This window comes from Argiope bruennichi, chromosome 4 (genome assembly GCF_947563725.1).
Source record: "Argiope bruennichi chromosome 4, qqArgBrue1.1, whole genome shotgun sequence".
In the NCBI taxonomy this organism is placed as follows: domain Eukaryota; kingdom Metazoa; phylum Arthropoda; class Arachnida; order Araneae; family Araneidae; genus Argiope; species Argiope bruennichi.
The window spans coordinates 98,673,973-98,691,970 of record NC_079154.1 but is presented as its reverse complement, the minus strand read 5'-3'; the positions used below and the strand labels follow the sequence as shown (position 1 = coordinate 98,691,970).

The 17,998-nt window shown below is 27.5% G+C and overlaps 1 protein-coding gene across 1 annotated transcript in view; it reads left to right on the top strand.

Moving 5' to 3' along the window:
* Window positions 1-17,998, top strand: part of LOC129966382 (synaptogenesis protein syg-2-like) — a 176,216-nt gene that overhangs the window by 26,362 nt on the left and 131,856 nt on the right. Inside the window, exon 3 of the mRNA XM_056080805.1 lies at window positions 3,111-3,221. Within this exon, the coding sequence (XP_055936780.1) occupies window positions 3,111-3,221 (111 nt within the window). The remainder of the gene's footprint in view (window positions 1-3,110; window positions 3,222-17,998) is intronic.

The window sequence follows — 17,998 nt, the reverse complement described above, 5'->3', positions numbered from 1 at the left end:
AACAAGTTTTCTTTTTATTTTATATGTTACGTTTTATCTTGCTTAAATATTACTCTTTATGTATATAAATTATGTAAGCAAAATATACGTTTTTACAAATTACTGAATAAGATATTAACGCTTCAAAAATCAGCTTCTCATAATTCCAGTTACTTTATAATTTGATATAATATCAGGAAAATGTAATGCATATTTAATAATTCTTAGCAAGTCAGATTAATTCCTATCTATAAAAAATGGGTGTTCCCAGAAAATTTCATATTTTAAATAACCATTCTCAGAAATGGGTGATTTCCCCCTTGTATAAAATGTATCCTTTAAGTACTTTATTTTTCGTTAATTGTGCTTTCTAGATAATTAAATAAACAAGAAGCTTATCTAAACATGTTCTTTAAGAACAGAAGCTTCCCCATAATGCTCGATGTATAAAGAGACTATATCTTTTTTAAACAGTCATGTCATATTTTCGCTTTTTTCCTAAGTAATCCGTTTTAATCCCACATTAAAAGCCATGTCTTTAGTGGAGTATTTTTTTTCGAGGCAAAAGTTTTAAAGCGAATTGACGAAGGGCTTTCCTTTACATTTTTTTCTCTCTGAGCCTGTTGTGTCGTTGGATTTGATTTTTAGCTTTTGTGCAAGGTAATAGATTATTAGAGAGCTATCTGATATGTTGATGAAAGGTATTGAAAGTAGCTATAGGAAAAGGAAAAAAAAAAACCGTGTGGGTTTATTTTTTACATCGAGAAGAGGCAAAAAGTATTTTCCTTTTAAAAGGTTTTTTTTTTTCTTTCTTTGGTTAATGAGTGATGTATTTTTTAATTGCAGCATAAATAATAGCCGCAAACTATCGACAAAAAGATTTAAGCCCATGTATACTATTTCAAGATTGAAAACAGCAAAAAATGTAAAAATGACACCTTTTATGCATTTAAAAAGTATTTCAAACTATGTCTGACTGAAACAATTTTTTTATTCACTAAATAAAAAAATATCGCTGAAAAGTAAATCCACAAGAAGAAGCAAAAAGCTCAAAGCAATTCACTGAAAGGAAATTCTGTTAAAATGATGGCAACTATCAATTCTATGTTGCAAAAACAAGTGTTTAGTGTTATTTTAAATTAGCAGTAAGGGATCAAACTTCGAAATTTATTTAAAGAATTATGTTTACAAACTATTAAACCAGTTAACTGTTTTTGACGAGTATATTCTTCATGGAGAAAAGTACAAATTTTTTCGTTATAACGAGTTTATTCGTCAAGAGTAATAAGTATTGACATCGCTAAATTTTTGCGACACAATTTAGATTTCCGAAATGGTCGAAACAGTTAACTGGTTATTGATTAATTGTATGCATTGATATTTAAGAATTTATTGTAACATTACAGTAATTTATATTTTGCCAGTTATAATACCATAATTTGCCTAGTCAATGTTTACCTTACTAAAGACTCCCTCGGGGGGGGCACCTCGAAATGAGGATGAGATGCTTCCGGCATGGTGGTTAGATCTCACCACCCTGGAGGTTACACAAATAGGTGGGGGATCTGATTCCTCCCATCGATGACGGGACGTACTTCCTTCGGGGAGGGTTGTACCGTGGCCGGTGATGGCCTTTAGGACTCAACTAGAGTTCTCGCCAGTCTTCCTTTTGCTGCTGTCCGGTCATTCAGCCTTATGGTGTGCCTTCCGAGTGCATTCGTGGTGATTCGTGGCAAAAGATGTCGGAGAGTCAGTTGGTCGACTTACTTTACTAAAGATGTTTGTAAAAAATAAACTATTTGAGAATATCAACAAAATGGATTAATTTATTACAAACCATTTTCAATTTTATTCGCTTGGTTCATATTTCAAAAGTGTCAGGAAAAATTAAATTGTTTGATAGTAAAGTCTGTAGAATGTTAAAAATGGGATTTGATTTGCATTTTATAATTTAGATTAAAAAAACTATTTTACCAATTTTAAATGGTCACTTTCCAATACCTGAAAAGAGCGGTAATTTTCTATATAAATGTAGACCATCCATTTATATGCATATTAGATAAATACAGATGACATATTAAATACTCTCAATTTCTGAATACTTACATTAAAATTTTTTAATTCTTAATTTAAGTTTCTCCTCTTTAACGATAGAGAAATATTGTTTTATTAATTATAGGCAATTTCGAAAGAAAAAATTAGATAATGGAATGCTATGACTGCTTGAAATCGAAAGCACGTTCATCAAAAATATGTTGGTTTTAACATGGCAGGAGATAGTTATTTCATCTGTAGTCTAAAAATAATATTTGAGATTGCATGCTTTTGACTCCCCTGCTAAAAAAGAAAATTATTGCATCTGAAATTGATTACTATGTTTCATAAATTAGAATTTATTACATGTAATAATTTTTATATAAATGAAAAATAGAGTTAATACGCGGGAATTATAAGTGATTGGTATTTTGCTAAACTTAAAAAATCATTAAAAAGATTTCAAGTAAGAATTATTTTCACACAAATCCTTATTAATGTTTTTAAAAAGTTAGATTTAATAAAATAAGCAAAAAAGTCCAATTGCCGAATTATATTATCAAAAATATAATATATGTTTGATTTTTTTTGTTTCTCAGCATATGCGAATTTTATAAAAATCCTAATTTAAATAGAATTTAATTCTTTCATCCGAATTTAGCAAATTCTTTAAATAATTATATACTTATGCAATGACGTTAAGAAATAGCGTGACCTGACAGCAAGGCATACAATTTGAAACAGGTAATTCCACCTAATCTGAAAAAAAAAAAAAAAAAACCTTTATTAATCATTAAAAGATTTATATATTTGGAACTACAAGGAATAAAAATAAATAGAAACAGTTTTTAGAGAAATCCTTTTTGAAAACAGAAACCATTCCTTTCACGAGCCAACAAAGAAACTCCATTCATTCCAGAACGATAAAAAATATTTCTTGCTTGCTTTTCTAAGGGTACTTTAATCTTCAAATTGTAACATGGTGTGCTGCTAATTAAAGAGTTTCAAGTTCGTACTAAAGTCACAAGTGATTTTGTAATTTAATCCTATAATATTCACTATATTTTTTTATAAATATAAATTTCATTTTTTTTCAGTTCCTCCACAGAAGCTCGTAATTCTAAACGACCACGATGAAGAGATAATTGGCACGGCGGGACCGTATTTGGAGGGACAAAGTGTCAAGCTGACATGTGAGGCTATTGGAGGTATGTAATTTCTTACCTCATTATTGTTGAGGGGAATTGGGTTTTGTGTGATTTTCCGAGAGAATCGATGGATTTCTTTTCAACTCCTTTCCAAATACGTCTCCTTTTTTTTATTTTATTTAAAATGCTTTTATATTTGAAAATTAGTTATTATGCGTTAACTAGTATGTTTTAATCCTGCGTAAAAGCAATATGATAAAAAAAAGTCTTGCAGTGGATGTCATTTATAAACAATTTAAAAAAAATATATATAAAACACATTTTGGGAAATAGTTATTATGAGTAACTAGCATGTTTTAATCCTGTGTAAAAGCAATATAATAAAAAAAAGTCTCTGAATGGATGTCATTTATAAATAACATGTTTTTTTAGTAAAAAAAATTGGCATAAAGAAAAATATTACAGTAATTATCAGTTTTAATCATCTGGAATCCACTTTTCTTTGAAGTTTATATTTTTTTTCAACCCACACTGGTTGAAAACATACCTTAGAAGCAAATGTTCATTTGTGCTTGTGTGTGTATGGGGGGGACTTAGGAGAAGAGGGCTTCTTTTATCGCCATTTTTTTACATCTAAAGCCCTTGTTGATTATAAAGGAGTCTTGCAAATCCCGACGCTTTCTAATGTCACTAAAAGATGTATTAAAGTTCTCTGTTTTTTACCTTTGTCTATGATTATAGTTTACTGCTTTTGATGCAAAAAAATATCTTTAAAATTTACTGAGTATATACACACCATTTAAGAATTATTTCTGCTGCATAAAATTTTAATCACTTAAGAGTTTTCATTTTTTTTCAAGAAATTATTCATCTAGATAATTCATTGGCAACACTTATTATATTTAATAAAATTTAAGAAAATAGTTATTTCAACATAAATTTATTTTCAAAGAAATTGCTCAGATTTATTAGTATGAAAAGAATGTCGAATACTCAAAGCCTATAAAGATATATTTAGATATAAAAATCTGCTTATTTCTATAATAAATAAACCAAAATTTACTAAATATTTTAGCATTTAAAATGATAAAAAAAACAGAGGTAATATAAGATAGAGGGATATTTAATTTGATATGTCATTCTTTTATTAAGATATATTTACTTTTGCAAATAGTATAGATATATTGATAAAGTCAGAACCTGTCTTTTCCATTCCAAATGTCTGTTGCACACATACAATAATTGTTAAGAACAAAATGTAAATGCTAAAAAGCCAAGAAAAAATACCTAATTTTAATTAACGTAAATATTAAACCCTGGGTTTTTTAATCAACGGCGACTGGCAATACGATAGACAACATGACTTTTTTGATTTACAGACATGTAAATCGTTGTATTTATAATTGAGACTGTTTCAAACATTATATAATGGTCGCCGTTTAATTCCATCGTCTAATGCTATCATTTGCTTTATATTATGAAAAAACTCTAGTTCCAAATCGGCGTGTTCAATGCATTTAATAAATATTCGTTAGTGTGTAATTAAACAATGTATGGAATCTTATTCACTTAATTGCTTTTTTTTAATTCCTTTGATCACAGAAAACATGACACCTCAAAAATATATTCCTTCACCAAAATTATTTCCTCAAATATATCCCAATAATATATTTTTCCTCAAATATATCATCAAAGATATCTCAAATATGTTCATAGAGGTCTATGTCAGATGTTTGAGGCTGGATTTATAATTTCGATATAGACACTTCGTATATAAAAAGCAAAAGTGATAATAAATGTTGATGTCACTAGAAAACAATAAATTAAAAGTGGGAGTAGTAAAGCAGAATTTCTTAACTCCCCTATTAATTATGTTCCATCTATCTGCTTAAAAAATATGACCTTGAACAAAGCAGTAAATTTCTCGAGTACACAGATTTTTATTTTTAGAACATCGCATAGAGGGTTTTGTGCCTAAGAAAATCAAGTATGCAATTTGGAAGCCATTTTTCGACTGAATGAAATTAAATTGTGACGCAGAACTAAAATTTTAGTAATAAGATCATATATTGAATCTCATTTATCCAAGACATAGCACTCTGGTGTTATCACATTTTCAGCATGCAAGTTTACTGACTGACTTATGATCAATCCTTTAGAGCATGTAATTCAAACTTTGATGCAAATCTACACAATATATGAAAAAATTGTGCATCGAATTTTGTATGTCTATCACCATTTTGTTTCAAGTTTGATTTAGATATAATATTTAGATGCTAATCTTGTGCATCAAACTATAATATATATATAATAATAATAATATATAATAATAATAATAATAATATTAATATTAATAATAATAATAATATTAATATTAATAATAATAATAATAATAATAATATTAATATTAATAATAATAATAATAATAATATTAATATTAATAATAATAATAATAATATTATTAATATTAATAATAATAATAATAATATTATTAATATTATTAATAATAATAATATTATTATTAATATTATTATTAATAATAATATTATAATAATTATAATAATTATAATAATTATTATAATAATAATAATAATAATATATTATTATTATTATTATATTTATATATATATGCGCATATTATGTATATAATAATATTATATATATTATATAATATGCGTTCCATAGATGTCATGTTCAGTTGCATTTGAACACATACACAAACTTTCTTTGTTTAGGTTCATTTGGAAATTCGATAAATTGCGTTAAAATCTAGAATTCCAAATTTTTAATGACATCAGTTCTTTATCTCTGTATACATCATATGCAAAGTAGCAAAATAGTGTGATATGAAAGGTAAAAGTAGTAAACGTTTGCCTCCATACAATCATGTCTATTTTAAACAAGGTTTCTCAAATGGGATGCAAAGAATCGTTAATTTTTATATTATTGTTTAAATAACATAATTATAAAAATATAATTAAAATAAAATTATCTAAAATATTTAAATTATGTTTTATTTTATTTAATTTTTTTCATCGAAGCATTGATTCTGATTTATTGTGTTGCATTTTTTTTTTAAATTTATAAGTTCGATTATCTCATTATCATAAGCAATTTCTCACATTATCATTTTCTGAAGTGATCATACAATTGCAGTTCCTGGATAAAATAACACCAGGATTTTTCTTTTTGCCAATGTGATTTCTTTAAATATACAAAACATTGTCAAACGATTTTTTGGGAGATAATATTTTTCTGGGATTAATTTTTCTATCAAGATTTACAAACATGAAATTCCTTGCTAGATGATATTATTCTTTGGAAGATATATCTGCGTACATAAATACTACAACAATAGCAAAGAATGTAATATTTTATATAAAAAATTTAAATTTCATTTTATCAATACTTCGGAGACAGAAATTTGTTTATGAATGAATTTGAAAGATCAAGGATTTTTTTGAGCTAAAGTGTTTTGACTTTAGACTTCAAGAATTTTAAACAAAAAAAAATGTTTATGCACTTTTTAATAGATTTTAAAAAATTATTATAAATTGCAGCCTTTTTCTTTATAGGACAAAAAAACAATTCTTTCATGGAATTTTTAATAGAAAAACAGCTACGTGACGAATAAAGGGTGTTTATTACACGCTGTGTACAATCTCATTGAGGGGATTAGATAATTTCTATGACGTTAGAAAAGAGAGAATCTAGAAACTTAAATGCTACTGTTGCCATAATACTTTACTAAATATGACCAATAGGCCTCAAAAGAATGCGGAAGTTTAAAGTCGTTATTATTTTCAATAGAACATATAACGTTGCCAAGGCTTAAAATAATATCATGTTTAATGTGATAATATATATTTTTTAAATGTAATACATGAAATATTTTTTATCATAGAGTTTTTTTACATTGAACTGGAAATTTTTAAAAGCTGTTGATTGCTATTTTTGGAACTAAAACAATAGTAGTTTTTAATCACTAACTTTAATCGAACTTGCTAATCGTTTGATTTCATTTTTAATGATCTTCCAAAACTCTGCTAATATATTTCAGCAACAGCTCATCATTTACATTTTTGTTCTTCATAATAAATAAAAGAGATATTGTTACACATATAGTCGAAATTGTCTTTCAAAATCAATAAAACTTTTTGCCCAAAATATTTAAAAATCAAATAAAATCATTATTAAAAAGGAGGATAGAATAGTTCGAAGTATGAACCTTTGTTTTATTAAATTGTGAAAAATTAATAAACATGGGGGGGGGATTTGCCTTAAAATAAAATTGGATACATTATAAAGCAAATAAAATTTTGAAACATAAGATGAAAGAAGGTATTATTTATGAAATAATTTGCTAAGAAATTATTGCGGAATTATTGCAAAGTTTGACTTAATTTCTAATTGAATATTTTATTAATTTTGACCTTGAAAAATTAAATATATTAGAGAAGTAGTTTTATTACATTTGATATAAATATTTTTAATGCTTATAAATAGAATAGAAGTGATAATTAAACGAATTATTTTTGAACGATTCATATACGATGTCGTTTCTTCATTAAAATAATGTATTTTTTTAATGCAGTAATTAAACAAAACAACAAAGTCAAACTTTATGAAGTTGCGAATTTCACATGCTTGAAACATCCGAATGTAAAGTCATGAAAAGAATGGATTTGGAACTCATTTATTTGAAAGCTAAATACATGATGTTGATTTGAGATTTAAAACAAAATTGTTACTTTCGTTAAAAATTTTTTTTTTTTAAGATCAAAATAATATTTTAGAACGAGCCTCTATATCTACTGGCATATAGTTTGAAATTAACTTCAGCTATCTAAACTCAATCGATGAATTGTAGATTATTCAATGCAATAATCAAGATAGAACTTTATTATTCAGAGAAAATTTATCAAGAACTCAACATTTCTGACATGTTTGAATAGCCAGAAGCACTTACAAAATTAAAGTTCGATTCAAATAATTGAGACAAAATCTCCACATTTGTTCAATAAAGAAATGCTTGGAATTAAATAGATATCTCAATGTATGGTGAACACATAAAGGAATGAGTCAAAGCTTTCCGACAAATGGCATTCATATCGTTCCATTTTTCCGATGTTGAATCGGATCAAAATTCACAGATTTCGCAATGCAAGTGTTTTGACAGTTTTGAAGGCAGGTTGTCTGTTGAATACTTATCATTTTCGAACTCTTGCTGGGAACTTTGTGATGTGATTTGAAATTTCTGAATGCCGAATTTTCCAATGCCCACTTATTACTTGTTATCTATCAAATATTTGGTAATTTTGGTTTAAAAGTTTACATAAAGCTGTTTCCTCTAAGTCTAGGTTTAAATAATTTCGTGCATTAAATGCAGTTTCTGTATTGATGTTATGCGATATAGTTATTTTACAGTTTCAGGTATTGTTTAAACCGAAATTAATAAGGATTAATGTCAAATGTTAATTATCTTTCGGAGATTAAAGATCACCGAGTTTATGAGGTCATTGATTCTAACTGATATTATATAAGGTAATAGGATGAATTAAACACAGAATATATTGTATGGGAATATATATTAGGAAATGTCTAATGCTTAAAAGCGAATGCCATTCGTGTTTTTCTCAATTTTTTTTAATGTCAAATTTTCCCTCGATTCAGTTAGTTCAAAATTCTGGTCCTTTAATATTTTTGAAGGTAAGTTATTAGGTAAATACTCATTATTTTCCTAGAAAGTTTGTGCTATGATTTCAAGATTATTAAAAACGCAATTTTGAAAGATGAGTTTCCTTAAGTTCATTCAACATATAAAACTTGATTACTTCTCAATTGATTTTTAAAGCATTAAAATAATTCTTTATTAGCTTAAGGTGTATGTACACACTTAAAACTTCGAAAATTGTTCAAAATATCGAATATTTTTTTATTACTTAATAATATTCTCCGATCCTTTAGCTTTCAGACGATACCAAGATGTTGTCAATATTCGAAATATTTATCGAGTTATAATTATTTTTCTTGAGGTGCTTTCATTAAAAACTCTAGTTACGGTGTTTTTAAAACTCATTTTATGAAGAATGATATTTTTCCACTATGTTGTTTCATTCAAACAATCATAACTCAACAAGAAATGAACCAAGTACAGTTATTTATATATCAAAATAATCTGTATGAAATAGCGGATGATTTGTGCTGCAATCAAAGTTGTATTTATAGAAATAAATTTTTAATAGCTATTTAAAAGTTAAAATGACAGAAAAAATCTCGCTTTTTCTATTCATCGTTGATGAAAAAATTGTTTAAAAAACGATACATTTTTATAATTTGTTTGCAGACAACATGAAGACTAATATTAGGCATAATTTCAACTAGAATTGTGTGTCTGTACAAATTAGAATTTAAGATATCATGTTTCAAAAAATAGGCTAATTAGCTCATTAAGTATTATTTAATTAATTAATAATTAGTGTAATATGGTATTTTCTCACTGAATTGAGTTTAAACATATATTAATGACCTACTGTGAAAAAAATGGATTTTTAAAGTTAAAATTGAAAAAAAAAAATTTCTAGTGTGTACGTACACCTTAAAAAAATATTACGAATTTCGGAATTAAAAAAAACTAATTAAGAAGTGGAAAATTTAACTAAAATTTTTCTAATAGTAAATTTAGTAAAAGTTAATGTAATTTAGATCAATATACTAGGAGATAATTATTGTGTGGATTTAAACTAATGTTAAAATGTTGGATTTCAAGGAGTAGAAATAGATTACATAACTTGGATAGAAATGAGGGATGTGTGCTTGATTAAATCTAATATAAATTATAAAATTTAACAAATGAACATGTATTTGTTTTAAAAGTTATTCATAGTTTTTGGACATATAATAATTATTATTTTGCACTGCTTAGCTTCAGCTTCTTATTGTTGATATCATATTTAAGTCGGAGCTGTTCATGTCAGATCAGCTTGGTTATAAACTTTCTAATACTTTTATTCAAATACAATGTTATATATATTTTATAACAATCCTAATACGTTTGGAAAACATGCTGTTCTATGATAATTTGGTACGGCAATGCATTATTAACACAAAACTATATTAAAATTATATTTTCTTTAACTTAATTACCGCATTTCTTTAAAGAAGATTAAAATTATTCTGATATCTTTTAAAATAAAAATTGCATATAATCTGTAATAAATATTGCATTGCAGTTTAAGTTTAAACTGCAATGCAATTTTTATTACAGACTAGCCGCCTTTGGCGACCAGCCGGTTCGCCAATCTTAATGTTCGTTAAAATTTTAATAATTAAATATTTTATGCAATTTCTACTTTAATAGCTTCTTCATCAAAATATTTTAAAACTTCAAATTTTGATTATCATATAATTGATTCATAATATTATAAAGGCCTTCAGTCATAACGTAATATGTATCTCTCTCATTTTCTGTTAGCACCCGTAGAATTTATGCTTTAAATTAAAGTGGAAAGAATTTATCTTCAATTAATATAATAATATTTTTTACTGAAACAAAGCATTTTTTTATAATCTGATTACTGAAAATAGAGTCACTCAGCGTTTAAACTTTATGGGCACTAAAGAATATCTTTTTTTAATTTATGTAATATCTCAAGAGTTGGTCAACAAAATTTTCTTAGATTCATTATGAGCAGATGGATTCATTAACAATGTTTAAATTTAAATGCATCAAACACTAAGAAAATAAAACGAATCGTTTAAAATAAACGGTTGAAAACAGGTTTTAAAAAAACTACTTAAAAAACGATGTACTTAAAACTATAAGCATATACAAAAAATATATAACTAACATAAATACAATTTACTTACAAAAGCATGCAACTAACCCAAAAATAATTTAAATCATCCATTGATAACGTTGTCATGGCAACAATCAGAACAGAATGCGCATGCGTGAATTTTCTTCGCCGGTTAGGTAACGCAAATACGTGATTTTTTCTACGCCAGTTGGGGTAACGCTATGCTGATTAGAAATTTTTAATTTCCTTTATTCTGTTTTATTTTAATTCAAAAGTACTTCAGAATGAATCTGAAAGATTGATTCATTAACAATGTTTAATTTTTAATGCATCAAACATTAAGAAAATAAACAGAACCGATTGAAATAATCCGCCGAAAAATTTTAACCCTAGCCTCATTACTGTTGGGAGAAAAAAAAACTGAAGCCTTTCTCGTTTGGCGCTGGGGATAATGGAAGATTTTTTTGACGAAAAAGTTGGCGGTGGGGAAAATGGAAGATTTTTTTGGCGGGAAAGTTAGTTTTTAATTAATAATTAAAATTCTAATTAAAAATTCGAAAAAAGAAACCCCAGGTGCACATTCCCAACCTCCAAGGTATACATGTACCAAATTTGGTAGCTGCATGTCAAACGGTCTGGCCTGTAGAGCGCCAACACACACACACACACACACACATTGAGCTTTATTATAAGTATAGATTTGAAATTCGAAAAAAATGAATAAAAAGAACAAATTAGCCAAGCAAGCTCGAATTTTCATCGACGTATAAAATTAATCTGTATTAGAATCCGACTATTCTGTTTCAGATAAAATAAGTTTGAGTTTAGTTGAGTGCAAAAATTCGTTTCAGGTAAGATAATTAATATCAAATATTATTATATAATTGTTACATTTCACATAAAATTAATTTTAGTATATTTTACACTTTGATCAATTTCTTTTAATTGAAAATTGGCAGTCTACATTTTGAAAGCTTTTGTAAAGTGTGTAAAAAGAAAAATATATAAGAAATGATATACACGTTAATAAGTAATTCCACTTTATTCAAAACTCATGATAAATTGGAAGCTTTTGGGCAATGGTATTTTAGAGGAAAGTCAATTCAAATTACTTTAAATGCATCATTTTGTCGCTTCCTTTTTTTATTAATTACTCTCTGTTTTGGGGAATTAATTAGTGCCCCGAGATTAATGACTGCTAAAAATTTCAGTTAAATGCTTTGTGTAATTAAAAAAAATTAATTAAAATTTTGATAAACATATACTATTTTAGAATTCTGTTTCATTCATTGTTTCGCGAGTTTTCCTAATTTATTATTTATTTTTATATATTCAACTACAGCACAGAAAAAATTAGGTCATTTTAAATACGGGCAATTTTTCATATTTGTTTGATTCTAAATTTAAACCTTAGTTGTATGTAAAAGAACATTTCAAAAATTTTATTAAAGGAATACTGTGTATTGAAAACTACTCAACTAATTAAAATAAATCGAATTTTCATATTTTGATTGGACACTAGAAGAACTTCACTAGAATTAATTTAAAATTTAATTAAAAATAGGAAATATTGTATTGCAAAAATATTGGTATTCTTAATAAGGTAAATTTTTATATTTTAAAAATGATTTTTTAAAGTATATTTTTGCAAAAATTATTTTTGAGCTCTAATATTTTTATAAGTTAACGACAAAGTTGGTTAGAGAAGGTAACTCTATTATTTTTAGAAGTTTGAAAACGACCAAGTTTGGTTAATTCTTAATTAATAACAAATTCAAAGAAATTTCTCCTAAAGGCACGTTCCTATACTCCAAAGAAAATATTTGTTGAATCTGGCTGTTCTAGATCAAACGATCAAACACATATATAGACACGTTGGCATTATTAGAAGAGATGAATTGTTATTTTTCACTTAAAAATAGGTTTTAAATTATAGATTAAAACATGATTTCATAATTAAAACGTTTTCACACTGTAATGAAGTATTAGTTAAAACATTTTTATCGTTTTAATTCAGATAAAGATGCTAAAAGTATTGTAAATGCGTCAGCTTGTTTTGTAATTTTAGAATATATTTAGAGTTTTTTCTTTCATCACATTTCTTGCAAAATTACAATTTATTAAATAAATGCAAAAGAAGTTAACTATAAAAAAGAACATAGTTCAAAATTAATAAAGTAAAAAAGAAAAAAAAATTATTGTTGTGTGTGTTGCGACTTGGCACTTTACAAGCGCGGAGACAGTAAAGACGAGAACGATTTAAGCCGTGTGAGCGTCTCTTGTTTTTTTAGTATAGGGCCAAGAGTACGACTTCGCAACTTAATGCGTCACAATCGCTTGCACAACCCCTTTTTCAAAGGGGAATATTCACACATCTTACAGATAGAACATAGAAGAAGAACAATCTGCCCTAACCTGGGATTCGAGCCCTGGACGCCCAGGTCACGCGGAAGACTCGCTACCCCTATGTCAGGATGCCGGCAGGAATTTTTTTCTCTTTTATGTTTGGTTGTAGAACATTAAGTTTTCTGAAGGATTTGGAAGGGAAAATACAAATATGAGAACATAAGTGTTAAAATTTCCCAAAATGAAAAAAAAAAAAATTCTTAAAGATAATTTTAATGCTTTTTTAAAGAATGTTTTTTTATATTAATGAAAATTTTAATTTAGTATTCTTCTAGTATGTTTGATAGGACAGTATCCTTTATGCTTTAGTTTTAATTTTATTTCTTTGTAAAAAGTTCATTTATTTTTACTTCTTACTACAATAATATAATGTTGCTTTTTTTAAAAAAATTTTGATTTTAATTTATTTTACTATGCATTGTTATAAATATGGTATCTTAAAACAAATACTTTTTTTCAAATCACTATTACATGATGCCACTCGAATAAAAAAAAACATTTTAATGATTAATCAAAGAATAATTTTTGAAAACATTAAATTGTATTTTTATCAGAAATACAAAAAAAAAATATAGAGAATTTCAAAATTTTAGCTTATTGGAGAGTGAATAAAAGAGATGTTTAAAAATTGTGTTGTACAAAGAAAAGAAAGTTAATTTAATAGGTACAAAATTTGATAGAATCTTCTGACATTTCGAAACAATTCGAAAATAGTTTCGATGTTAGTATGGTAATAAATTTCAATTTTCTAGACTCGTTAAATCAAGCAAAAGAAGTATTTTAAGATTCAAGCCTTCTCCTTTTTCAGATTTTCAAGCATTAATAATTTTGAAAGAATAATACATATATTTAAAGAACTTACATGATTTTATATTGTTATCAGATCTTCTGAAAGTTTCAAACTACATGTTATTTAAATAATATACTCTTGAAATATATTAAATTTTTCGATAAGACTAACTTATAAAAGAATATTCTGAAATGCGATAAGAAATAAAAAAAAATAATGTAATCGAAGTTATGAACTTGCTATTTATCTTATTTAACAAATAAGACTATTTTTGTCTCAAATAGTATTCAGAGAGATTCTTCAAATGAAAAGGTATCTTTTCCTAAAACAGATAACATTCCAAGTAAGAGGAAACGCAAACTAAAGAATCTAGATATTTTCATCCACTGGCTAAAATCTTATTAGGTTAGATATATAAGTAAATAAAATGAAAGATTGGATGACATGCACTTTATTTACTTTACGAAATTCAAGAACTGGATTTCACGTAATCATATTTCAAAGAGAAAAAAAATACTTGCTAAGTCTTTTCTATTTGGAGTATTGTATTTTAAAAAATAAAGAAACGGATATAGAACAATGTAATAAATTTATTCAGCAACGTTTTGTTCCATAGCTTGGAAAATAAGTAGCAATTTATTGCATGTTAAGAAATTCACATTTTCATGAAGGTAATAATAGTCGTGAAAGGATCTTTTTGATATATTAAGTATGGGAAAATATGATAGAAATACATGATTAATAATTTTAAAACTCTTTTTGTTAAATCAATATACAAGAAATTTCAAATAAAGTTAAACGTTAGAAAATTTATTGAGTTTCAGAAGTTGAATAATACTGAATTCATGCTTTCAGCTTATCCATTTTCGAATGGAAATATATTTATTTACAGAAGCAACTATATAAACATTTATTGAATAAAATAGATAAAAATAAAATGGTTAGTTAAAAAATTAGATTACTAAGCTGTATTAATAATAAAGCTGAACATTTGTGTTTGTGATAGTACCTGTATGTATGTGTGTGTATATATATATATATATATATAATATAATGTAATGATATTTTAAACTCTTAATTTAATCCAAATTAATTTCCAAAATTTTATCTTAATTTAACCTATAGTAACTTCATTCCAAAATATTCTCTTATTTCGTGATCCAATTCCACTTTCGGTTTAATTAATCCCTTTGTAAAAATAATGCGCCATCAGTACTACGTATTAAATGAAAGTGATATTTTTACCCTTCAAAAGGTGTCAAAGGTCACACGTGTATTGAATTGGCGCCTGGCCAGAAATTCAATGCTAGTCATCGTCTGTTTGGCTTTTTTTCCTCTTTTCTTTCCATGTGTGTGCCGCGCTGAGTTTTCTTGTATATAATCATGCCTGCTACTCGGAATAGAATAAAACGAAATTAAAAATACCAAGTCTCTTCACTGTTTTGAACCTGCATTCTACTTCAATCAAAATATGTTATATATGGGATGAATGAGGAGATAAAGTTATAGGACCACGGAAGATAGCATCCATTAGAAGACAGGGGAAATGGAATGGGCCACGATTCCATTAGGATGATTCATTTATAAAATAATTGGAGAAATTACAAGGCAATTTAAATAATACATTTCTAACATACATCGAGATAAGATGCATAAAAATAATTTTGAAAGAATCATCAGTTATGAAATTATCACAGTTTGGCATAAATGATTTAATGAAAATCAAACAAATATTCCCGGATAACAAGTTAACGTCAAAAACAGCTAACAATACAAAGTGGTCAAAATTAAAACAGCCCTATTCTGAGCACTCTCTACAGCGAGCTACTCAGTGCAGACTCCAAAATTGTTGAGCATTCTATTTAAGGCATAGAGAGACGGATTATGGGAAAAAATTAGTTCCAGAAACACCGATAGATGGCGCTGTACAACAAAAATTATGCCAGAAAAGACTCAAAATACATATTTGTAACACATTTTATTCGAACGTATCAAACATTCAATCCCAATGACCTTATTGATGCAAGGAAAACTGCTCAATGTGGTTCCCTTTTTCCAGATGTAAAAACTTACTTTCTGTGGATAGCTTGTTCAGCTGCGGTTCGTAATTGGTCGATTAAGATGCTTCTCACATACAGAGTGATACTGTCTTTCGAAGCTGCCAAGGTCACCAGACATCCTCGATAAATAGGATTTTTTAAATATCTCCAAAGCCCAAAATCACAGGGATTAAGATGTGTAAAACGAGATGGTAGGTTGCCGGCAACGCACGACTAATTACTCGATCATTAATAAATGTTGCCGAAGAAGCTGCTGTACACAGAGTCCAATGTGTGGAGGCGCTTCATCTTGCAGAAAGGTAATTGAATCAAGACATTGGCGCTGTTGGCTTTGAAATACAGCAAAATTTTCGAGGATGTTTTGGTATTTGCTGTTTCTTTGCGTAAACTCTCAAGTCGACGAAACTCTGGAAGGGCAGCTGCAGCATTTATTTGTTTTCATAAAACATTCACGAGCAAAGCGCGAAGTCATCGCTCATAAAAATGGCATTTTCCCAGCGTTATCCGTTTTATATCTAGAATAATAACAGCTAACCAAGGATTTATGTAAATTTTTGTGCTTACAGTGCGAATTTGCAGTTACAATGACAGTTTCAGTTTCTTCATTTTTTTTTTCTCTTCTTTTTTCCATATCAGCAATAGAAATTATAAAGAAAAAAATTCATATCACATGTTTTTTTTGTGATTATTTGTATCTTTTCAGCATGTTTTCTTTTGTATAGCGTCATCTATCGTTGTTTCTGGAACTATTTTTTCTCTTGTAATCCGTCACCCCATGTTTTGAATAGCATGTTCAACAATTTTGGAGTCTTTATACTGAGTAGTTCGCTTTATAGAGATCTAGGAGTAGGGGGTGTTTCTATTTTGACACTCTTGTATAAGAATAAAAATTATATGATAAACTTGCAAATATGTTATATAAATTTCTAGCCGGAAGGAACTATATAATGGGTTACGTCAGATAGAACAATTTCTAGTGGGTCTTCTGGTTTTCATTAAGTAACCTCCTGGCCAGTTTTATAAACATAACATATTGATAAATTCAATGTTTGTAAGATTTAAGTTTGTATTTATTTCGTTCATGTACATTTCTTTATATAATGTCCAAATCAAACCACAAATGACATTAACAATCAGGAATGAAGATAGAGAAAATAGCACTTAATTTGGATATTTGAAATCTGTTTGAATCCTTCAATTTCAAATATACTAATATATTTTTCTGCTTTAATGATGAAGTCCATAGGTAGTTTTGTGGAACTCTCATAAAAATACTAAAAAAATGTTAAAAAAAAATACATAACAAGGCTATTAGTTTGAGTTGTAGAATCTGATACCATTCTAGTCTTAGGTTCCTCTCCTCACCCACTCGCCCCTTCTCCCCTCTCTGTTAGGAAAGTGGGGTTGCTATAAGTGTTGAGTGGGGTTGTCAAAATTGGCGTGTCTTGCATAGGCAAAATTCATTAATATTGTTACGAAATTTCCGCGGGATTTCGTTTGGATAGTGGATGTTATATGGTGTGAAGAACGCTCAATCACCAGGCGACAGTAGAAAATAAAACAACGACGTTTATTTACACGAAGACACACAGGACAGCACAAAGACGACAACTATATACAGCACAGAAGACGATTATCTTCAGCCGAGACGTGCAGCAACAACAGCATATAACAAGACAGACAGTAGCGCACAGCTTAGTTCAGCACTAGCTTCACTCCGTCGCTGCTCCGCTTACCTCTGGAAGGCCAGTTCTCTATCGTCGATTCCGACTACTTTGCCCT